Source organism: Phoxinus phoxinus (genome assembly GCF_949152265.1).
Source record: "Phoxinus phoxinus genome assembly, chromosome: 11".
Classification (NCBI taxonomy): Eukaryota; Metazoa; Chordata; class Actinopteri; order Cypriniformes; family Leuciscidae; genus Phoxinus; species Phoxinus phoxinus.
Window position 1 is genome coordinate 5,402,181 of NC_136886.1, and position 19,136 is coordinate 5,421,316.

The 19,136-nt window shown below is 37.2% G+C and overlaps 1 protein-coding gene across 16 annotated transcripts in view; it reads left to right on the forward strand.

Annotated features, from left to right (window-relative positions):
• Positions 1–19,136, forward strand: part of raly (RALY heterogeneous nuclear ribonucleoprotein) — a 152,483-nt gene that overhangs the window by 66,082 nt on the left and 67,265 nt on the right. For 7 of the 16 annotated variants that reach the window (XR_013799515.1, XR_013799516.1, XM_079628143.1 and 4 more), the window contains 2 exons: positions 7,820–7,976; positions 15,728–15,812. Coding sequence is in view for 5 of the 16 variants with exons in the window: in XM_079628143.1 (XP_079484269.1) it covers positions 7,820–7,976; positions 15,728–15,812 (242 nt within the window). In the remaining 11 variants the exon portion in view is untranslated. Of the gene's footprint in view, positions 1–7,819; positions 7,977–10,184; positions 10,360–15,727; positions 15,813–19,136 lie in introns of those variants that run through there. The other 9 variants (XR_013799514.1, XR_013799517.1, XM_079628138.1 and 6 more) reach the window with 3 other exon arrangements.

The window sequence follows — 19,136 nt, forward strand, 5'->3', positions numbered from 1 at the left end:
TATGCCAAAAGGGTTCTATTTAAGGAGAAATGTCCTAAATCAGGGATAGGCAACTTCAGAGTTTAGTTCCTCCATAAAAACTCACCTATACAAAATGCTGGGTTGTTTTAACCCAATTTTGGGTCAAATATGGACAAACCCAGCCATTGGGTTACATTTTTAAATTGCATTTTTGATCCAACATTTGGGTTTGTCCATATTTGACCCAAAATTGGGTTAAAACAACCCAGCATTTTTTAGAGTGTAGTAATCCTGAAGACATTGATTGGCTTGTTCAGGTGTGTTTGATTAGGGTTGGTGGTGTTAAACTCTTTTTGAGTTATAACGTATGTTTAGGAGCTGCTAAAGTAAGTGTAAAAATCAATGAAAACAAAATTAATTAATAAAAAAAATCCATTAAATGATCCCATGATGGGAACGCCTAAAATGTTCTATATATTAACTCTTTCCCGTCAGCGTTTAAAAAAGAAGTTGCCAGCCACCGCCAGCGTTTTTTTACCATTTTCACAAAAATGTCATGGCCCCCAGAATATTTTGTTGAATGAATATATATTTTCAACAAAAAAAATATTTTTTTTATCAACACTTGAATGTGGGTAAGTTTAATAAAAAGCAACATTTTGAGCAAAAAGCTGAGAAAATCACACTTTTGTTAAAGACTATGTCTGGATGGGATTCAGAACGATAATCAAAACCGAGTCGGCCAACACCGCACAGTCCTACAGTCCTGGGTCGACATTTCATTCATTAATGTTGTTGATGATCGTGTTATTTTACATATGCATCTGCTGCTTCTTCGTTATGTGTTTTGATCTGGATATTCAGTATACTCTTTCAGAAGATGTCATAGCACCCCCTACCGTATAACAGTGAAAACACGGAAAGCCGGAAAACTTCCGTCCATGGTGGAGAAAGAGTTTAGCACCAGACAAAACCCTTCAAGGTTCTATATACTACATTTTCAGTTAATCAATTCAATACAAAATGAAGGGGGAGTTTACACGACGCTATTTTTAACTAAAAACTGAAAACTTTTTTTTTGCATTTTTGGGGGCCTGAAAACCCACACTTTTGAAAACATGTTACAGAGTGCAAGTTTTTGAAAATTATACCGTTATCGTCTCTGTGTAAACTAAAAAAAAATGTGAATTTGTGAAACTGGTGACATCATGCTTAGGGCCCTATTTTAACGATCTAAGCGCATGGTCTAAAGCGCAGGGCGCAAGTTCACTCAGGGCGGGTCCGAATCCACTTTTGCTAGTTTAACAACAGGAAAAATGGTCGGCGTGCCAGGCGCGTGGTCTAAAAGGGTTGTCCCTATTCTCTTAATGTGTAATAGGTGTGTTTTGGCATTTACGTCTGTTAAACCAATCAGAGTCTCATCTCCCATTCCCTTTAAATGCCAGTTGCGCTTGCGCTATGGCGGATTTGCTATTTACATGACGCCATTTGATAGTGGAAAGACGAACGCGTCTCCAGAGCGCAAACGGATCTGCTCGTGCGCGAGGTAAAAGTGCAGCAAGCAGACCATCTACGGGACAAGCCGGATTCCACCATATCTTTATGTACACAATAATAATCTTTTACATTGTAATCCTTTTATTTTTAAATATTTGGCCTGTTTGTGTGCTGCTGTGCGTCCCTGTGTGTGTAATAAGCAGAGTGTACGTGTGTTGTGGACCCGCCTATAGGCGCACATTACTAACGCGCTCTTTAAATAACAAAAAATATATATTGCGCCATTGACTTGGTTTCAGTTGGTCAATAGCACAGTCTATTTCTGTTGCCTCAAAATAGCAACGCGCCAACAATGCGCCTGAACACACCTCGTTTTCAGAAAAGCACCCCCATGGGCGCACAAATGCATTTGCTATTTAAATAATGTGACGCAGGACGTGAAAAATTATAACTGTGTCGGACTGAAAATAGCAAAAAACACTTGCGCCGCGCTTGGCGCTGCATTGCGCCGGGTGTAAGATAGGGCCCTTAGTGTTTAAAACGTAAAGGAATTATTGTTTTTTTAAGTAGACTACATTGTTGTCATGTAAACGCCCTAAATCTGTTGACAACTCTAGTACACTAACTTTCTATTCTGTTGACTGGTCTTCATGCAGATGTGTTTTGTTGACATTCGCTGCACAGAGCAAATGTATTATATTTTTCTCATTGTCTATCATACCACTTTTGTCAGATAGATGCAATTTTCTCTCAAATGCACCAGCAGTCCATCTCAGCACTTAAGCTTTTGTTTGGCCATCCTCATTGTTGAGAGCTTTCACCTTAATTTACTGAACATCTGAATAGATGGATGTAAGGTAGATGAATGGATGAAAGTTGGTGAGCAGTTTGTTGCAGTAGACATCGTCTAAGTTAAAGTAAACGGAAGTCTTTTGAATTATCGCTGCAATCTCTTATAATAATAATAATAATAATAATTAATAATTCATTACATTTATATAGCGCCTTTCTGGACACTCAAAGCGCTTTACATAGAAGGGGGGAATCTCCTCAACCACCACCAATGTGCAGCATCCACCTGGATGATGCGACGGCAGCCATATTGCGCCAGAACGCCCACCACACACCAGCTTACTGGTGGAGAGGAGACAGTGATGAAGCCAATTAGTATATATAGGAGGATGATTAGGAGGCCATGATGGACAGAGGCCACTGGGCAAATTTGGCCAGGATGCCGGGGTTACACCCCTACTCTTTCGAAAGACATCCTGGGATTTTTAATGACCACAGAGAGTCAGGACCTCGGTTTAACGTCTCATCCGAAGGACGGCGCTCTTTGGCAGTATAGTGTCCCCGTCACTACACTGGGGCGTTAGGACCCGCACAGACCACAGGGTGAGCGCCCCCTGCTGGCCTCACTAACACCTCTTCCAGCAGCAACCTGGTTTTCTCAGAAGGTCTCCCATCCAGGTACTAACCAGGCTCAGCCCCGCTTAGCTTCAGTGGGAAACCAGTCTTGGGTTACAGGGTGATATGGCTGCTGACTACTTATACTTATTTAGACGTAGCCTATTTTTCTATTCATTCTGTTTCTGAGACACTTAATTTCCCTGTGCAGGAATATTGTACTACTGAGACAACCTTATTTGTGAGTTAAATATGCTGTCTTTATAATTCTTTACTTTATAACATTCGTGTCTCTTGTCATGTCTCTTGATATTCCGACTGCACAGCATGATATTATATATTAAATGGCACGGAACACAATGTTCCTGATGTGCTCATTTGATTAGAAGAGAGATGTCATCTGCCTAATTTAGCATGGTAAATAATTGAACCTTCATAGTTATTTTGAACAGTTGTGTTTGCATAAAGGCTTAAATAATGGGAATATGAGAAAGCAAGGATTTTACAGTTTTGCTCATTTACCCTTTAACTATTTTTTTCAATTAATTAAATGTAGAACTTAATTGAGTAAACTAACTGTACAAAGGTAAGTTATATTCATATGACCTTGGCTGTACCATTGTAACAGTAAATAATGTGCATTTTTGTGTATTTTACTTGTGCATGTACTGGACCCGTCCTCAGATTATGAAGGACAGACGTCTATAGTGCATGTTTTAATAAACTTCACACAACAAGAAGATGTTCTCTTGAGTCTATTAGCAACAAATACACAAAATTGCTTTGTCAATGTCCATTTGTTTTGCTTCTTTTATCATTTAAACAGTTAGGGTGTGTTGTTTGCCAAGTGCATAACAATGTACCTTATCCAGATGTAAGAGTAAAAATTAATAAAAACGTCACTTCAAAAAATACAAACGTGCCATTGTTACCTCAAAGAGCCATTACCTGATACTTAAAAATGACTTTTATCAAGTAAAATATAACCCTGGAGAGCCAGGTTTCTGTTTGATATGTTAAATAATTGATTTGACTTTAAAACCAGGTCATTTAGATGTTACCATGGAGTTTATTTTTAGGTTTACTTGCTTACAGTAGACATCAGAGAGTTTTGGTTTAATATTTTTTTACTCTGCTAAAGCTCTACTGTAGTCTATTGATTTGCTTTTCTAAAGGCATATATAGATGTAAGCTTTTTTTTTCAAGAATTGAATCAAAAGGAACTGGATTTTTTCAGCACAGCAGCTTTCTCAGGTGTCTTATGATGGGGAATCCCTGGCATTTAAAGACATTTGAGCACTGTGGTTTCATGAGACTTGCAGGCACAGCGGGAATTGCCTCCCTGAAGGTGTGAATTGAGATGAGATGCCAGTATTAAGATGTTACAGAGTACAGATGTTACTGCGTGTTGTGAGTAGCTGACAAATTGGCTCAACATTACCTCTTTTGAATTACCAGTCCGGTCTAAGATCTATACGCTATTGTCCTCAAATCTGTGACCCTTCTTAAATGCCAGGGACTCCCTGCTATCAGGTACCTGGAGAAATCATTGACATGAGGGGCAGGCGCTTCTCAGCAAATGCCAAACAAAGTCCACTAGTGTCAATACAACACATCTTATGGACTTCGTTTATGGTGTGTTTTTTTTTTTTTTTTTTTATCCTTTAAAAGTAAATGTATCCTTTTAAAGATTAGTATTAAAAAAATCAAAAGTGACAGTGAAGACATTTTAAAGATGGCAAGATTAAAAAAAAGAGAAATTAATACTTTTAAAGATGGGACACAAGGATCCTATATAGGATATCAGCCCCTGTCATCTCTTCAGAATAGCTGAATGGTTGTAGCTCTGTGTAGCTTTTGCTTGCTAGCTTTTTATGTAAAATCGCTAGCACAATTTATTAGCATTTCGCTAGCCTGTTAACTTGTCATCCGTGTTTACTGTCTCTGTTCTCTCTTCCCATCTTTTACGGACCAATCAAACAACTGTGATAAGTCGGAACCAATCAACAAACACGGTCATGGCATTTTCTGTTATTGTTGCTTGCACTGCTCGTCTCGAGTGTAAGGTACTGTAGCCTTCTCTGTCAGTGGCAAGGGATTCACGTGTGATAAATGCAGGGAAATTTAAGATTTCAGAATTAGAGATGCGCATCCAAACTTTAATCGAGGGTAATATTAATAGGTAATATAAATATTTTAAAAAGACTTTAATTGTTTCATACACAATAACATGCAGTATAATCAAAAACCTACACTCTAAAATTTCCCCAAATTTTTTTTTTGTCAGTGGTGAACCCTTTTTCTATCCCCAAAGAACCTTTCAGTAAACAGTTCTTTAAAGATCAATTATTTGCTAGTTTGAAGAACATTTTAAAAAATCTAAAGAACTTTTTTTCACTATAAAGAACCTTTTATGGAATGAAAGTTTCCATGGATGTTAAAGGTCCTTCATGGAACCATCAATCCAAATAATGAAGCTTTACTTTTAAGAGTAATTAGCATACATTTTCATTCAGAGACATCAGAACTTCAGGTAGCAGAACAAAAATATCCATCCAAGACATTTGTGCTTATAATTTTTTATGGGGTGAAATGATCCAACCTCCTTTTCTATCCTGCATGCACAGAGTATGATGATTGGCGAAATTTGGTGTGTTACAATAGTCTTCGTTTTCAATTTACCCTTGCCATATCTACATCTATGATGTGTGAACCAAGAAAGCTTGTGTTCCCGTGTGCACCGTGACATATCGGCAAACCAAATCTGAGCAAACAAACATCAAAAGTGTGATTCAATTCCACAGTTTTTCATTTTTTTAACATTTCTTTAAAAGCTTTTAGATATGCAACGAACAGATAGCTTAGATATGCAGTGCACTGTTTGATGCCATAACACTGTTCACTTTCAGCCTTGTACCCTTGGACCTTAAACTCCTGTCAGATGTTCAGGTATTTGAAATATTTGCTTTAGTATAGGAAGAAACACACATTACATCAGGTAGACAGGTGTGAGCTAACGTGCATTATATTTTAAGGTTATAACCTCTGACTTCACGCGTCATTGAGATAGATCCTTGTGCAGCCCTGACCTGAGGAATATATCAATACATTATTGAGTAGCTCATTAACCTAAAGTTCAACCCACAGCCACTGACTGTTCAATGATAAACATCATAAGAATGCAAACTACTTTGTATATTTTCTCACTTTTTGGCATATTGTGTCTATAAGGGGATGAGTGTTTTTAGGAGCAAAGCGAATAGTCCTAACATGGAATAAAAGACACAATTTTGTTTTTGTCGCATAGTTCACATACTGTTCTGTACTGATTAGTGTTTATTCAAGATCTCATAAATTCATTGATTAATTCCAATGATTTAAGCTATTCCCAATTAATTAAAATAAAGCACTGCAGAGATTTTCAGGAATGGCAATTCCGCCACAGATCATTTTTTTTGACCCCTTAGGTTAAGGTCACAGAGATGCAAATAACTGGCGTCATTGTGTTCGTGTTATTTAAATGCACACAGATGCATTGCATTTGGATGTTTAAAGTGCCTGATCATATATTATGCTACAGTGCTAAAAAGTATTTTTCAAAGTTGTAAATAAAAACTTTTTTTTTTAAAGAAAATACTATTTCAGTTCTTCTATTTCAATATTTCACGTTACTTGCTGTTTCCTTGTAACCGTTTTGTGAAATTTACTAGCAATTTCTGAGTGAGAATTTTTTTCACACATTTTTTTACGACGTACTAAAGACTTATTATTTAAATCATTCTTTAAAAGGGATGGTTCACCCAAAAATGACAATTCTGACATAATTTGGTCACAAAATAAGATATTTCTAAATATGATATTGCAACAATGCCATAGAAGAACCATGGCTCCAATGTTCAAATCTTTTATTTAGTCATAAAGGTTTGGAAATAATGACAGAATTGTCAATTTTTCAAGTGAACTATCATTTAATCCCTTTAGCCATTTTGTAAAATGTCCATTGTCTTATTTTACCCTATTTGTTCTAGCTTGTTTTCCGAGCTCAACAGAAACGGCAGAGCGACATCTGGCAGTTTCTCAGTCGTCTTCACCTCCATCGCACTATCCTCCTTGTGTTTGATGATGTGTTAACACATGATCTCCGCTGCTATGGCATCATCTGACCTTTCCTATTTGTACATGCCCAGGATTGTCCTCATTTAAAAGGTCCCTCAGTGTTGACTTTAGGTGTTCAGTGCGGCGTCAAAGAATTATTGAGACTCCTGATTCGTCAATATGTTTACAGGCAGCGAGGGGTCGTATTAGTTAACGGCCAGCCATCGCTCTGCATAATTACCTCTGGATGACGACTTAAATAAAACAACCAAATTAGCATTGGATATTTCCACCTGATTTTTTAAAGCAAGAACAACGCAAGAGGAAGTATCGCTGTTAGGGTTTTGACAGGCCAGACCTCTTTTAGCCTGTAATATTCAGTAGAATGAGTAATACACCCAGTGTGAACCATTTATTTCACTGGAAAAATGTCAAACACCCTCACCCAAACACTGTATATTTATGATTCTGGCCTTCAGGCTGAGTTAGAGGCTATCTTGGGCTACCACCAGCTCAGGTTTTTGTGTTACCTAAGTTGTTGCTTTTGAAATACTGCCACTGCATCAGAATTGCCTTTGTGACTAATGACTGACTGGAAAGAAAGAAGTTGCAAACATGTTAGACGAAATTCCAAGCCTTTCTTTTTTGTCTTTGTTCTATAATGGTTTCTCTCAGCCCTCTTACAGAATAAAATCTAGGCTCTTTTTGATTCTGTTGTGGTGTTTTCTCAGAGGACCTATGTGGCATTTAGCTTCTGTTTCTCAGTGCGTTTTAAATAAGCAAATCAGAGTGTGACAAATCCACACAGATATCCAGTCTTTTGTCTCCACTTTTTTCAGTGGTTTTTCCCCGTTAACAGGATTCAACAAATCTTGAGAGCACTATGGAGAGAGTTAAACTCTCAAGGGATGGTGAGAAGCTGTGAATTTGGAGGAGTTTCAACTGGAGCAGATGTGCAAGGACTAATGTGCGTTATTGATGCTTGGAGTTCTCTCTCTGCTGCTCTTCTGTTTTTGGTAGGTTGTTTCCTAAATCCTCATTCAGTTGTTTTCTCACTTACTGCCTTTCCATTTTCCTTTTCTACTCTGTCGCCCCTTTGCCGTTCCCATTTTTTCCTCCCACACTCCCTCAGAGTGTCACCTACGCCTCTTACCTCCCATGTTATCATTAATAGTGTGGCATATCTATATTTACTTGTCCTGATAAATTTTTACTTCCCTCTGAGGAATTGAATTAAAATCTTGAGCTTTCAGTTTAATTTTATCTTGTAGCTCTGGGCTCTAGGCTAAGCTGTTGCTTGCACACAGAATGATGTCTCCATCACAACATAAACAAAAAATAGATGTGAAATGGGCGAATAAGCCCCATGGAGATATGGTAAATACCAGAGAAAAAACATCTTGGTAATCCTTGCCCTAAGTGTCTCTTTCTGGCATTGTCTCATATCTTTAAGAGAGCTGTGTGTGTGTGTGTGTGTGTGTGTGTGTGTGTGTGTGTGTGTGTGTGTGTGTGTGTGTGTGTGTGTGTGTGTGTGTGTGTGTGTGTGTGTGTGTGTGTGTGTGTGTGTGTGTGTGTGTGTGTGTGTGTGTGTGTGTGTGTGTGTGTGTGTGTGTGTTGTTTTTTCCTAAGAAACTAATAGATATGAATACAGTTTTTAATCTCTCAAGAAATTTGATGTGCACATAAATAGTCCAACAAGCTTTGTAATCTGACATTGCTACAAATTGAAATATTTTATCTAGTGCCCCTTAGTCTCGGCCTCAGACTTCATGGCCAATGACTGTTGGGTCAACGTCTGATATATGGCACACAAAATTGGAAACACTTTTGGAGTTTCCACATCGTCATCATCTGATTGGTGGAATTTTACAGGATTTCCGGGAGAAGTGTGTGTCGCGTTATTTAACGGTCCGTCTCCGTGACGCCAAACCCTCTCATGGAAGAAGAAACTCGATGTGGTTACAATGAGTGCTTATCAACTAAACGCTGGATTTTTGAAAGTATGTGAAGAATGTAAAGTTCATTGTATAGACTCTTTAAAATACGTCCAAGAGTGTTGCACACCGGTCTGTTATTGTAGGGACATCGGCCTACATTTACATTTGTAGTTACATTTTCACGCCTCTAAACGTGATGCAGAGCAAAATGACCTGTGATTGGTTGCTTTACATGTCAGTCAGACGGCCTCTGGGTGATCATTGGCCAATGAAAGCTGCTCCAGACTCCAGAACTTCTACCACCAGTCTGAAGGTCTGGCTACGCGAAGTGTCCCTCTCAGTTATATAAAAGACAATAGACCTTTTCATTTTTTTAAAATAAAGCTGCTACTATACAAGTTTCTACAGCAGGAATACTAGTATATCAGTATGCTATTCTAAACATAGTTATGATTATTATTTCACATAGTATTTATAAAAACCCAGCAAACAGAATATTGCTGCAATGTTGTGACAACATGCTGAAATGATTGACAATGACATTATAGTCTGAAGGTTGTCACAATGATTTTTTTACGACAGTTCTGAACCATAAATGAAAATTATAAATGTGTTGTCTGGACAACCACTGCACAACATGTACACACTACTGTCCTTAACTGAGCCACGAATGTCAGACTTTTCTGACATTTGGTATAAATGTAATATGTTTGTTGGGTTTGAGCACTGGATAGAAGTGCTATAGGAATACTTGACAGACTGTTGAATTATTAACTTGCATGACAGCTAGTTATGTGATGTCAACTCACCATGTAGAATAAAACAGCTAGTGTAACAAGTAATGTAAAACATGGTAACAAAAAATAATATATAACACTAATAACAGTAATGTATTGATACCTGTGTGTACCACATATATATAATCTTCTTACCCATATCAACAACGATTGGAAAAAAACTCTATCTACAGGACCCTATGCATGTTCTTTTTCAAATATATGCCTAGAGGCTGTGGAACCTTTTAAATTGTCCGTCTTATATTTGTACTACTATAATGCCTGTCTCCAAATGGGGTTGTATAAAATGTATTTTATGTTACCATAAAAAATAATAATAATTAAACACCTTTTTAGAAGGCTCGTGTGACTGGACTCTTCATCTCATGTGAGTAAATATAATTGTAATGTTATTTCTCAAAACACTGTGCATTACTTACGTGTTAAACTTTTTAATTAGCAAATGACTGAGTTTAATTACAAAATGACCGAGTGCACCTTTAAGTAGCCTAGATACATGATGTGTGTCCCCCTGCGCAGTCGCGATGGTTTGCTCCACACCAGCGCTGTTTATACTGTCGAGCCGCTGCTTTCCCCGGTCACTGCGCCGCTGACACTGACAGCTCCTCCTCACTCACTAGCTCTTGTTGCTCTTTCAACATTTTTGCTCTCTGACATTTTCACCGGTGAGTACTTTCTTTTCATTTTCTCTTTTCTTCATCTTTACCTCTTTTCTACGTCCTCTTTTGATTTGAGAAGTGCTTGAATTTTGTTCTTCTTCTGAATTCAACTGACTGACGGTTTTTAATGTTTTACCTTCTTGGAGAGGGGGAACGTCAGGTTTTGGTTAACTTTAGTAGTTCATTTTTGAGTGTATTCGTTTCTTTATTTTGTACAATATCCTGTATAGGAGCAAGTGCTGGACACGATTTTGTTTTGCTTTTAATTTTTGTTTTTCTTTCGTTCTTTGTAGCCTATTTATCAGTTGGACATGCTGTTCCTGACGAATTTCTCAGTGAGAACATTTTTCTTATTTTTTATTTCACCAGCTTTGAGAGCACAGTTATGTTTCAAAGATGTGGAGTGATATTTTTTTTTTTTATCCAAATTTTTTTTTTTTTTTTTTTTTGTGCGGACTGATGTGATGTCAGTGTGTTTTGGAGCGCGTGTCAATGCAGCTCAGCGCGCGACTCCTCTACTGCAGATCTCTGCGAACATTTAAACACGTCTGGACTGTTGAATAACACCCTATATCTGCTATTATTCTAGAGCACTTATCCATGTTATTGTACTGAGAGACCGGGAATATGGACATGCAGCGCACATACGTTGACTTGATTTAGTTTGATGATGAGGTCTGTTTCCATGGGCATTCCACGAAATGTGTGCTTTTTCCTTTTTAAAAAGCTTATAAATGTATTTTCCACGATCTGTCAGACAAAGAATATTTTAATTGTTAATACAGCATTATGCCATCTCAAGCCAAATGTTTGCTGCATACTTTAGTTACGGAATGCTTTTATAAAAGTGACACATTTTAAGTTTTTATGCTGATATTTCTAATATTCAGTAGCCTATTCAATGTTACATACCTTATATAGCCTATAAAAGAATATGGGGGAACAATTATCTGGATTTTGTTGATGTGTGAGGAAATGCATATACTGTAATAACACAGTAAAAGGTGGTGTAAGACATTGTTTACACATATTAGCATAGGGACAGCAAAGGCACCCTATTTGTGGAATGACCCTTCAAGCATGTTGTGAAATTGCTTCTGTGATTTACTGGCTGTGTCTCAAAACGTAGTAAGCTGTCTACTTAGGTAAGATTTCGGGGCATCATGTGCAGCACAACTGACTGGAAACATGCTATATGGTCCCAAAAATGCAGTCTATGGGTCACTGTTTTACATTGTACAAGATTCTTGCAAGTCAGCTGTGGCTTTATAATTGCATCTACAGGTAATTACAAGTGCAACAGTTTGATCTGTAGACGATGTAACTGGACTATTAAAGGTTTGTGATGTGCAATGTCCCTGAACTAAAATAAAAAATATGCATTCAGAACTTGTTTAAGGTACGTTTGTTGGTTATGTTCGACCTAAAGGAGCATAACTTGTAAAAATGTGAAAGACGTGGTAAAGAACAAAAAAAGTTGAAGATAGAGATGTATTTCTGCACACTGTGCCACTTCAGCTGCCACAAGACTTTATTTGGCGAGGTCATGACAAACAAAAATGTTTTCTCCTGTCTCTTTTCCAATCTCATGCTTCTCGTCTCTATTGACAAATGCACACTTGCTTCTCTTGAAAGTCCTCCATGTCTCTCTCTATAAGGTCTTCAGTGCATGCACTTTCACTTTTTAAAAAATCCGTTATTGCATTTGGCCAGGTATTCTTCTTTGCCATACGTTTTAGTTTGACCTTCAAAACACAGTGAAGCACTTTAAGCAATTTGTTCATACATTTCTACAGTGATGCTTTGTATTGCTCATGCCCTCCCATGCACTTGTATTTTTTTTCATAAAAGAGTTTGAAGGACACTATTATCTTTATGTTGTCATGGCATTAAAGGAATTATCACGGTTATGCACAACTTAACGTCTTTGTCATTAAGTTGTAAATAACAAAATATTCTTTTCAAGGCAGAGATGTGACCGTGTAGTGTTTTCGGGGTGATTTTTGTTGTTTTGGTTGGTCAATTACGGTCTTTCTCCGCTTGTACTGCCGTTAGCTTATCTAGGGCATTAGTTGCCTACCTCAAGGGCATCCAACTCAAGTTGACCACTTACAGCTACTGAATTCAAATAACAGAATACATTGCCAGCACTAAAAGTGAGGCTTTAATAAAATAATGGCTCCATGTATTAAAATTAAATAAAGACAAAATTCACGAGTTTATCTGTTTGAAATAAAGTAAAATATTTTTGTGTATACAAGAAAAATAATACTATTTATATTTTTATTCAAAGCAGCTTATTTATTCAGAAGTGTTCACACTTGTCTAAAGGTGGTTGTTATTGCTTTTAATTATTTCTCGACTTCTAGAAATGTACTCTATATTGTTGTGTCCAATCCAATGTTCAAGATACTAAATATAACCCTGCTTTGAGTAGTTAGCAGCACCACTGATTGGACATTGACATGGCAGTTGGATATATTTGCATTAGCTTGCAGCTTTGTTGTGAAAAGTTCAGATATTATTAGTCATTACTTTTTTTTTCTTCCATCAAAAGCCAGTGGCAAAAATTACTTTAAGCCAGCTAAATGTCAGGAATATTAAAGTCTCATGGGTATTTTTATGTTTTCAAGCTTTTTCACGTTCCGTACTCATACTTTTGGAATATCAAAATGTAAAAAAGGTTATCAGACTAATTAATTAGTTCGGTCATATCAAGCACACATTCGAAATTTAGATTACATGTACATGAAAGTTTTATGAGTAAATTGGCAGTTGTGCTCTTAACATAATCTAGGTCTCTGTGATATGTAATGAATTCAGTCAGCCAGTCAGGGGAAATCTTGTCCCCCCCCCCACACACACACACACACACATAGTGCTCCAGTAGATTTTATGTGGTACTTCCAGTACCGTTTCATATCATCACACACAAAATTTTAATTTTTGTAATTTTAACAGAAAAATTATGCAAAATTGTTACAGTAAAAACCTATTAGCTAATTAAGTTACCTTTTATATATTGAAAAAATGCTGTCATATTTTAAAAGACAATGCATGTCATTTTGCTGTAAAATGTTGTTGAACTGGTATATATAATATATTATATAGAATTTAAGGGAAAAGTGTACAACAATGCATTTATGGTCAAATATTGTTAAAATGTTTGTGTTGTGTAAAAAATTTTGTAAAAAAAAAAAAAAACTGTTCTATATTTCCCTGCCTGGAACATCACATTTGTTTGTTTTTTAAATATTTTCTTTCCATAAATTGTCTATACATGTGAGTGTGCATTTTATTATATTTTGTATGTTTATTGCATTGTTGCAATAATGTTAATGTTTGTTATTATTTACAGTAACTTACTGATTTTAAGCTCAAATTGTTGGTATATTATATTACATACCATTCTATAATTTAAAGGTAGGGTAGGCAATTTCTTAGCGGCTAGCAATAGCTAGCTAGCTTTAAAAGCGTTAGATACACCCTCCCTTCAGAGCATCCCCAAAGCCTCGCCTCCTTTAAAACAAATGAACGCACACATCGCACACAGTCGGAGCAGAGTCAGCCGAGCGCCACAAGAGAAAGCGTTAAATTACCTCATGTCTCAAAGCACATAACATTACAATAATAATGAACATAAACAACTTACAGAACTCTGACTTGTACCAACTGATTGCTGCAGGTTCATTTCGGCGTTGATAGTGTTGCCAGAGAAATGCATAAATCCAAGTCTGAGTACGTTAACAGCTCCGGGTAGAACGTCACGGGTTGTCATCTCGTAATTACGGTTACATCATGGCCTGAACGCAGTATCTGGGTCAGAAGGAACTGTAAAAGTTGGCTGCTGTTCGTTTGTGGCGTTCTGTACTATCTGTAGCCTTACGTAACGCACTGTGACCGCGTGATGTCTGTGCGAGCAGGTGCGCGGACGTATGGAAATACATACGCTAACAGGCAGGTAGGACATCCTATCATTGCATTTGGACCGAATGCAATGATTGGATGCAATTTTTTGGTCCTGAGACTTCCACAGAAGATAAATGTGCATGTTTTAATATTTCGACCACTTGTATTATTGATTGCTATCAGGATGTGAAGAGAGTTTTGACCAGAGTAACAGTGTTTATGAAAAAAATGGCCTACCCTACCTTTAATGTTAAAAAACGCCATCCTCTAATGTTTGTAACATCACCATGGTGATTTTATGGTAAAGTTCTGCCAACCACAATGTCTTTTCATTTGTTTATTTATTCATTAAATAATTCTACCATTTGATTCTGAATATTTGGCATTTCAACTTCAGTGTTTGATGTCGTCTAACATTTCTTTTTCAGTTAATGTTACTGACTGATGTTTTGGGAAGGATGCGGGGTGTGACTGTCAGTGCTTATTGCAGCAGGGGGCAGTGGCTGAGCACACGGGATATTGTATGACTGGAATGCTCCTCAAATGTCAGTGGCTGCCGCCACCCAAACAACTAATCCCACGATAAAGCCCCTGCGACACATTCAGAATTAAACATCAGAACTGTGCTTAGATTGATCGTCCTCCGCTTGAGTCTACATTTGGCTGGCCTTGATGTGAAACAAGCTGATGTTTGTCAGCATCTTCATGATTGAAATGATGGAATATCTCAAGTTACTCATGAGTTATGCTGTCAATGGAAGTTTCCATTAGGCGTGACTGTGAAAGAGGAGGCATATGATGAATCTCCAAGGGTCAAGAGAGAGACATTGGATTGAAAATGTGATGTTTTTTCAATGGAAAATTCCATAAAATTGCTTGTGAACTGGAGATTGTAAAACAAATGATATCATGCATTATTGTTACTCATACAAACCCTGAACCTTAACTATTTATACCTCAAATCATGCAGCTTGTACTTTGTGGTCAGGCTTGCTATTTTCACTTGGTGGGTGAAAAATGTGCATAGACCAGGGGTGTCCAAACCTGCTCCTTGAAGGCCACTGTCCCACAGTCTAACCCCAACCTGCCTCTACAAACCTGCCTGGAAGTTTCTAGCATGCGTAGTAAGACCTTTTATTACTGTAGCTGGTTCAGGTGTTTAATTGGGGCTAGAGCTAACATCTGCAGGGCAGTGGCCCTCTAGAAACAGGACTGTATACGTACCTCGGCCATAGACTCACATTGAGTTCCTTTTTTGATTTGTGCTAATAAGCAACCGTTCAGAAAACCCTAGCAACTTTATCGCAACACCCTGATAACCACCCACGTCATTGAGGCAGTGAGATCTGCACAAGAAGGCACAACTGTTTTTTTAAATCTGAAAATGTAATATTATTCTTTGTGTTCTCATGTTCAGCTGCCGAAATCCTGCTACTTAAAGTATTTGCTTTGTTTTAAACCGCAGGATCCCTCACACACTCCAGGTCACAAGCGCTGGGACCAAGCAGCATATCCACATCCGTCCCCTGGTCAGAGAAGAGATCTGAGAGGTATGTGCAACTTCGGAGTCTCTACAAACATAGACTGATCTGAGCATGTTTGATCTGAGCAGAGGTGTTAAAGTTCAGCATTTACTGATAAATGTTAACAAGGCTTTTGTGCAGAACTCTCCTTGTGCCCAAAGCAGCGTGCGTATTCTCTGCAAATCCTGAGAGGGGATTTTAAAGCCACTACATGTTTTTGGACACATACTGTAAGGGTCGGTTCATATCATACAGAATGAATTTTGCGCCGATTTTTTATTGTTTTTCTATGTAAACATGCACTAGATGGTCGTCTTTGACCGTTATGCATTTTGAAAGAGGATGTATTATGCTGTTTTACATTTTTATCTTTCTTTAGTGTGTAAGGTTGCTCCAAAGGGAGTTACAGTATTCTCTACAGTAACTTCCTAAAACGCCTCGATTGTAGTCTTGAGTTTTCTTCAGAGAACGTACATGTCACAATATTCCTCATTTAAATAATTCCCACCCAAGGCAGGACAAAACACGCTCAAAGTGATTGACCTATGACGCCACACTGGTCCAGCTGACCATTCAGAGCTCATTGCGCTTTTCAGAAGGAGGGGCTTCATAGAGACAGGAACTAAACAGAGCGTTACAGACAGACAGGGACGAGAGGTGCTGCAACAATGTCAAATATGTGAAAAACAATGTGTTTTTTGAACATTCAAGCTTGAAAACCTATTCTACTAGACCCCAAAAACTAAATCAAGACGTAAAAGGGCATAATAGGTCCCCTCTAAGACGCCATGTCAAGCTAAAAGAAGTGCAACTTTCTCGACTCTACCTTCATCTGCAATTAGATGCTATTGTGGGGCATCTCATGTTTTTAAAAGCAAAAATGCGTTCTGTGTGAACGGCCCCTTTATTGCAAAAAAAGTTTGATGGAACATTTAGTGGTTAGTTGATTTCCTTAGTTTGTGTTGATTTCTGTAGGTCTTCCATCATTGGTTTATCACTGTGTTAAATATCAGAAAACCAGAATGCGCAAAATGATTCCCAGAGAGAAGTTGTTTATAAATGAAAAAAAAACAAAAAAACTTGACTATAGGGCAGTCACAAAGACGGGTGTAATTTCTCAGGACAATTATTTCAGTTATATCTGTCAGATTCAGCAGCACATTTGTATATGTGGTATTAAAAACATTGCTTACAGCACCTTTCAAGTTTAATAGCCAAGGAATAAGGAAAGAAATATCACAAATGAGATCTCTGATATGTTTTACCTGAACTGTAGACAGAGATTAAAGGGAGTGCAAATGGCGAGTTTGCTAAAGTGTCCTTCTTTTTAGAAGTTCTCATCTAAAGTCTCCACTGTAAAGTTTCATAAGAGTTCATAAGTGCTCAGATATGCCGAGAGACCAAAGTCTTCAGATATGAAATTTCAAGACCAAATTGTCTGAGATATGCTATTCACATTCATTTTTATAGCTGTTTAGTATCACAGTATGTCAACAGAGGTCTCATTTATGTCGATTTTTCTTTTTCTCTTTAGAAGTATTAGGAGAGGTATCTTAGACAAAGTTGATACTAAAATGAAAAATTCCTATTCTTCTGAGCTAAGCAACCTCTAAGCAATAAAGTTTGGAGAGTTTGGACAGCATGCTTATACTTCTAGACTGCCTATGTTTAGTTGAACTGAACGGGTTTTGTGTATGAGATGTTGTGTTTATACAATCTGTGTAATATCAGTAAATGTGTAGCTAATTAACTCTTCAATGCATGTATATAAAATCACTCTTCATTCAGTCACTAAACAGCAAACAATCTTGCAATCTTGAGAATATGATTTGCAAATTTGTTTTGAATGTGGGTGGGTTGAGTATTTTTAGACGAACTGAGCTAAATGTGTAAAGTCTTGAATGAGCATTAATTCGAGGTAGCACTGCAACAAGGTCGGTTTGCCATTTTAGACAAGAATGTCTGGAACGAGAGTCTCGATGAAAGTGTTTTGAATGGTAAATGTGCATCAGAGATGCGGTGAGCAGATCCTGGCAGTGATTCCAGCGTCTCTCTAATCAGCACCAGCTAAGAGAGGGCACGTGAATTATAGATTCACCTCTATGAAAATTTCATGAATATGTTGTTCGTGTGTTCAGATATGTCAAACATCGGCCGCAACATTGGCCAGAGAGCAGGGCAAATCTTGCTTACTAAGAGAGAGAGAGGAGGCTTCAGAAAACCATACACTGCTTCACTTAAGTTAAATTAGCAGTCAGGATTCATTCATATCTACGGAAGGGAAGACAACTACTTCTTTTGAAGTCAATTTCATGAGCTATTTCCATCACCTGCCTCACCAGGACTGCAATTAGGCCCATGCTTTGCCAATCAGACACAATTATGTACGTTTAGTAAAAACACATTTTTTTAAAGTAAGAACTAAATGAGCTTCCAGTGAATATATCTGATGTGTTTCATGGAAATGAGTAAGCCTTTCCTTGGAACGCTACATGGGGGGCCTGCAGCCAGGGGTTAAATTGGGATTTTGGAGGTGGATGAAAGCATAATAACGTATGCTACCGGTTAAGAGTTTGGAGTCAGTAGGATTTTTTTTATTTTTTTTTAAGAAATAAATTAATACTTTTATTTAGCAAAATGCATTTGCAAAATTGATCGTAAATAATATATTTACTGAAGAGTAACAAAAGATTTTGCTCTTTTGAACTTTCTACTATTTGCCATCACATGAATAAATTAAATATAATTTGTATATTTAAATACATGAATTTTCAAATTAAAATATTTTTAATATATTCCAATAGATTATAAATTAATAGATTATAAGTATATAATAATATTTCACGATATTAATGTTTTTAAATAAATGTTTTATTTAAAATAAATGCAGCCTTGGTGAGCAGAAGATACTTCTCTCAAAAGCCTTTTTTTAAAAATCTCATCGAGCCCAAACTTTTGAACGGTAGTGTATGTTAAAGCCTTTTGTTTATGACGTACGTACATATAGGGTGTTTATAGTATAGTAATGCACTTTTTGCATAAAATTAACTTTAGTATCCTACAAATATTTCCTAAAAAATTAACAACCCTACATAAACAGCATAATAAATAAACGCACTCATATGGAAATACAAATATTTAATATACAAATATTCTCCAAGTCTATGGGGTGTGTGTCAGTCTGGCTCAGTTTAACCCGGCCCGTGGCTTATTTACAGAAGTGGTCTTGTTCATTGTACAAAGCTCATGACAGTAGTCAATTTTGCTAGATGAAGAGAACATTTATTTGATGGATGGAATTCCAGTGAGCTTTAAGCCAAGTCATCTGTTTATTATATATTGCTGGATGTT